Source organism: Camponotus floridanus, unplaced genomic scaffold (genome assembly GCF_003227725.1).
Source record: "Camponotus floridanus strain SB8 unplaced genomic scaffold, Cflo_v7.5 scaffold9, whole genome shotgun sequence".
Classification (NCBI taxonomy): domain Eukaryota; kingdom Metazoa; phylum Arthropoda; class Insecta; order Hymenoptera; family Formicidae; genus Camponotus; species Camponotus floridanus.
In genome coordinates this window covers 2,678,816-2,684,815 of record NW_020229860.1, presented here as the reverse complement: position 1 = coordinate 2,684,815, position 6,000 = coordinate 2,678,816, and the positions used below count along the sequence as shown (strand labels likewise).

Sequence of the window (6,000 nt, the reverse complement as noted above, 5' to 3'; positions counted from 1 at the left end):
CCCAACCCCCATATTAATGGCAACGATCTCGTAAACAACATAGACTCGATGGCGAAAAAGTATATCGCACGACTAACCGTTTCTCGCGCAAGAAAAGTATCGTAAAATCGGCACAGGATTATTTCACGTGGGGTTCTATAAACGGACACTGGCATACACCGACTCTTAAATCAACGAGCTTCGGCATAAAGACATCTCCGGGTTTCCTTCGCATGCGAGAGATCGTAGAAAGCATGCCCGCGCTACAAGCTCTGTACGCATCGAATGATCGTACGCATATATATCGTGAAAATTTAAGGCCCGCCAGCTTAGACCGGATGTATAAAAGCATAAACAATGGTCTTGATAATCTGATCTCCGCGTGCGATGTTTTCGCCACACCAAGTGCCAAGCACGCCGACACGCGTGTGCGTACATACATGTGGGAGGCCAGATAGGCGGTCAGGAAGCGGGATCTGGTAAAGGGATAAAGGATGACAAAAAACATTCGCATCCTTTTTATTATTTCGTGTAAGAGCGGAGTGTGGATTTTCTCCGAATAAACAAGCATTAGTCATGCGGATTCTTGTGTTCCATGTGATTAACGTGAACAGACCACTGGATACGAAAATTATTACGTACCTCATAGTATGAGCTAAGCATAATGTTAATGCGTTAAATCAACATGTAAGTTCTCTAAAACAATATTGCTATTCACGAGTGAATTCATGTCAGAAGGTTCCACGTATCAAGAGAGTTCAAATAATGAAATATATTCGTCTCTTTAAATCAATGTGACACGAAAAAATCAGCTATTATTATAAGTAAATCTATCTTTTTTTAACTAGGGGGAAAAACTTTTTTCAGCTACGAATAATTGAGAAAATCATCATTTTCCGTCTACAAATATTTGAAACCAACGAAGAAGCGAACAAAAATTAGAGAAAGCATTGAAGAAACACGCTAACGGGAAAACGCGTGAATTGAAATTCGACATGCGAGTTCAGTTAGTCCGGACATCGGCGTCATCGTCTCGAAGGGAAGAAGACGACACGCGTTTCGGAGACATAAGGTGATTGGTATTCCGGCGCGACCAAACTATCCAGCGGTACTGTTAAGAGCGATTTACGATAGTAATAGACCGGCCCTCGGCGGCCGACCATGAATGCTAATACGCGTTATACGTGGGTGCTGCGTGGCAAATTCAATCAAAATCCTACTATGCGAACGGGCCCACATTCGGTCTTTCTAACGCGCTGTATTGTCCGGCGCCATCTCAAAATCCGCTTTCTATTTTCATTGTTTTCTTTGTCAGCGTTCACGTCTCTTCCTTTTTGATGCGACTTTGGAAGCTAATAATAGTACGACTTTGGAAGTTAATATCTTTTCCGCATCATAAGCCACGATATTAATAGTCTTGGATAAATATTATAATATATAGCCAAACATATTTTTCGAGATATTATAAGTAATAAATGCGCACATTGTTATCTTGTCGCTCATTCCATATGCGAAATATTTCATTCTCTATCTTTTGTACATGGAGATTAATAATTTAACATGTTAATGGAGTATTTAAATGCAGATTGGAATATGATTCATATCAAGTTCGTTGCTTTGAAGGTAATTGTGCATGTTAATTGCAAGGGATTAATCAAATATTGAAAACGTCAGTAAACATTTCGCGTATGTAATAATATCGAGAATCGTTTCACGATAAAGTACGGCAGATACATTCGTGATGCGAGTGTAAATATCGTGTTGAAATACCGGTTTGTGTCGTCTGTCCTACCCAGCGTGTTTCTAACTCGCCCCTTTTTCATGCAATATTTATCTTTTTCAGTTTGTAGCTTTGTATTCCACATCAAAGAGATAGTATAAAGCACGGATAAGAGAAATTAAACCAAATCGTTATGTGAATTGAAGATAATTAATTCAGAATATATTAATAGGCGTTATAACATGTTGCAATATATTATATAGACATATTTTTTTCTAAGATGATTCATTTAATTTTCTAATAATTAATCAAATTTTATCTTTGATGTATCGATTATTTCTAAATATTACAGAATTTTCTTTAAAAAAATTTAAAATTTTCTCATCTGCTACAAACCGATTTTTCCAATCTGCATGTTTGTAGTGTTTTGAAACAATATTACTCCATGCACCAAAAAAATTTCGTTATTTAAACAAAATTATTTTTTTAAGTGAAGCAGATTTTTGTAGATTACAGATTTCATATAAAAATTTTCCTCTCAACTTCTCTCTTGTTAAAACTATTCAAATAAGCCAAATTCATGCGCGTATGCGACTGATAAAATTAATATAATATATAAATAATAAATTGCTCACCCGAAGATTGCTGCGCTGGCGTCCGATATTTCCTAGGCCTGCTGCTCCTCTCTGTTCTTCCTCTCAAGTTGTTAGGGTTGTCAGGATCCGTTGACTCGCATGTTGCAAAAACTTCACAAAAGTTCACACAAAAATTTATGCGACATTTTGAATGGCACTCCCGCACTTAAACGCGCGATACTTTAGACGGCACTCCCGCACTTAAACGCGCGATACTTTACACGGCACTCCCGCACTTAAACGTACAGTACTTTGCACGATATTCCCGCATTTAAATGTGCGACACTTTATATGGTACTCGTAATTAAACGCTCGACATTTTGCACGCTATTCACGAATTCCACAATCGCAAAACCGGCAATATCTTGAATACTTGGCTTTTTCTTTAAGATAAACCTTTCAAGGTGAACCTGTTGACAGGATTATATTATATAATTTTGTGTAATATAATATATAATTAGTATTTATTTTATAAATAAGAGATTGTACCCCCCTATATATCGCACTTCTTTTTTCCTTAATGAACAGTGATCAAAAAATTCACTTTTGTAATTATAAAATAAATTACAAGATATATTATGTATTGTAAAATTATATAACATAAATGCCGAATGTGTTTGAAATGTTCAGAAATTAATTAATAGTCAATCGATATTTGTTCACGATACGAAAATGTATTCGAATAGAAGAAATGTATATGTATACAAATACAATATTAAAGAACTAATTATCACTTATAAATATATCGCAACGATAATTAATAATTCTCCATATCACATTGATTCTATTTCGAATAAATTATGCGAACAATTTACGCGAAATATTTAATTCGATAAATCGATTGCTATTGTCTTGAGATAAGTTTATTTCCGAATCCTTAACGTGGAGTTAATTAATTATACGGCCTATTCGCTATTATTAACTGTGCAAAATGTTCCGTTTTCTCTCCGTACATGTCTCTACCGTGTCTCGAAAGGTAATAACACGATAGCACGCACAGAACGGCTGGCGACCTTCTCGCTCGGTTAGAGCGCTGATCTGCCGCGCAGAGGACAACACACAAGCGTCGCGAGTGTCTTACATTCCTTTCTACAATAATATGTCGAAAAAAACAGTAATATATATGTATATATATTATCATCTTCGCGCCACACGTACAAGAAATATTTAACACACATTTATGAAATATTATGTGTTCTCTCTCTCTCTGAATTAGAAATGAATGATTAATAAAAATATATCACAGTTTTTCTTTATTTTAATCTCTCAATTTGCTTGTTATTCTACAATCAAAAAATAATTAACAAATTAGATTTAAATCGATGAAAAATATATGACTTTCTTCAAATTTATTAAAAAAATAATCATCATTATATATATATATATATATATATATATATATATATATATATATAATAAAATAATATAGACCTACTTAGTGATATATTTATATTGATAATTTTGCTACGTTTCAAATAAGTTCTATTTTAAATGAATATCATACGAGAAATATTTGTTTTTATGAATAACCATCATTTTGATATACTTAATTTATCAATCACATAAATTAATTAATCGCGAATTTACGTAATCTCTAATTGTTCGTAGAAAATAATTCGTGTATAATATATATGTATATATATGAAAATAATTCGTATATATATATGAAAATATATGAAATATTTGTATATATATATGAAATATTTGTATATATGAAATATTTGTATATATATATGAAAATAATTCGTGTATAATATATATGTATGTATATATATATTTTCTAATGCTTGTCCCAATTATATCACAAGACAAATCGTATCATATTACGATGATACATGAAAATAGAAAATAAGTGCTAGATTTTGTAGCATGTAATGAAAATTATTATCGTTTTTCAAGTTTATATTTACTCTGGACCATTTATATTTGCTCCGGACCATTCTTATAATTAATGTCTTAAGATTTTTGCGATAAGAAAATAAATTTATATTTAAAGAGAAAATAAAGTATTCTTTATTCTTATTATTTTTATTATTATTGTTATAAATTAATATCTTATTAATTGTTTATTATATATTATTATTATTATAAAATAATAAACATTACAAAATATAACAAATTTATGTTTGGCGTTTTGGTAGAAACATTAATTGCATTGCAGAGTGCGAAATATACACGTTACAACACAATGGATTCCTAATATGCAATTCATTAGAACGATGTATAAGAATAGTATTTTGTTAGATTTCAGATATTTTCAAGTTTTTGAATTATATCTAGGAATTATTCTGTTATTATTCACATCGAAATATAACAAAATTATAACGAGAAACTTATTAATTTTGTTATGGTTCGATAAACGATAAATATGTTGTACGAGGTTCGGAATTGCTATTCGTAAATATATATGATGATACTATAAATTAAAATTTCTCCATTTCCCCATTGCTTAGATATCTCATCGTATAATACAAATATGCAAATATCTAAAAAATATTTTTTTGACACCTAGCCAATCCGTCTACACTCATCGTCCTGAAACTTAGTTCAAATGCTCCCTGCAGGGTGCAGATAGCGAAGTCTAAGCCGAGGTCACAGAATGAGCGCATTACCCATAAGCGTAAGCATGTAATAAAATCACAAAGCTAACGACCGAAAGATTCTGGCAGAACAGCTTGGCGAGCAGAACAGAACAGCGCGAACCATCCGAGGCCGGATTCCCGCGATTCTCGCACAACACGAAGGATTCGATAAACATTTCCGGATGTATTCGAGAGGAGGTCGACTATTGCGCGATTTGTCTATCATCTAGTAATGCAACCGAGAAATAAGATTGTGTTTATTTGGTTTGAACATCGAGGCCTCGTGGGAGGTCCATTGCAAAACGATCGAACGTTATTTCAGATAAAAACGATCAAGTTTAACTGATATCCGTTATATCCATTCGCTCGCGAGTTTTTATATCCTAATAATTAAAATCGAAAATACATCGAGGCTGATGGTTTTCGAAATATAAAAAATAAAGTTTTTAAATATCTCAAAAACCATTTCCAGAGATATTAAAAATAATATTTCTGTGTGCGTACGAAAATTTGGCCGAAATTGATTCGTTCGCGTATTCGGAATCGCCGGAAAAATTTACTTCGGACGTGTACCGGCTAATAAAAACCGTCGCACTCATGGCCGGCGGATTTGTAGTGTAAACTCTTCAAACGGAATTGCCAAGAGTTGTTTTTCAACAGGCAACACAAGCTTCCGACAAATGTATCCGACTACCATTCTAGCAATCGACTTCGAATTTTCGAGTATTTCGAGAGGCGGACATCCACTTTTGCATAATGTATATTTACCTACCACCAACTTCGTTCGGATTTAGCGTTCGCTTTTCGCGTATTTTTTTAGCGACATGCCAAATAAGCGGCAACATGTTGCTCTTGTCTCTCTTGAATGCATTTTCAGGAAAAATCCGCAACTCTCCGCTCTTTGGCGTTTCGCGCCCTTTTTCCCTCCCATTCGACCTCCTCTCGCACAGTCACCGACAGGTTTAATTACGTCCTGCAACTTTCCCTCCCCCTCTCCATTGCTCTGCAATGTCTGCCCCATTATTGCCGTGCGAACATCTGCCGCGATAAAAGCAATAGCGTCGGGAAAAGCACCGGGGCTCTG

At 34.0% G+C, this 6,000-nt stretch overlaps 1 protein-coding gene across 1 annotated transcript in view; it reads right to left on the bottom strand.

Annotated features, from left to right (window-relative positions):
• Positions 1–2,698: 2,698 nt before the first annotated feature.
• Positions 2,699–6,000, bottom strand: part of LOC112639779 — a 77,496-nt gene continuing 74,194 nt past the window's right edge. The window contains exon 4 of the mRNA XM_025414861.1: positions 2,699–2,744. Coding sequence (XP_025270646.1) covers positions 2,720–2,744 — 25 coding nt within the window. The 3' untranslated portion in view covers positions 2,699–2,719. The remainder of the gene's footprint in view (positions 2,745–6,000) is intronic.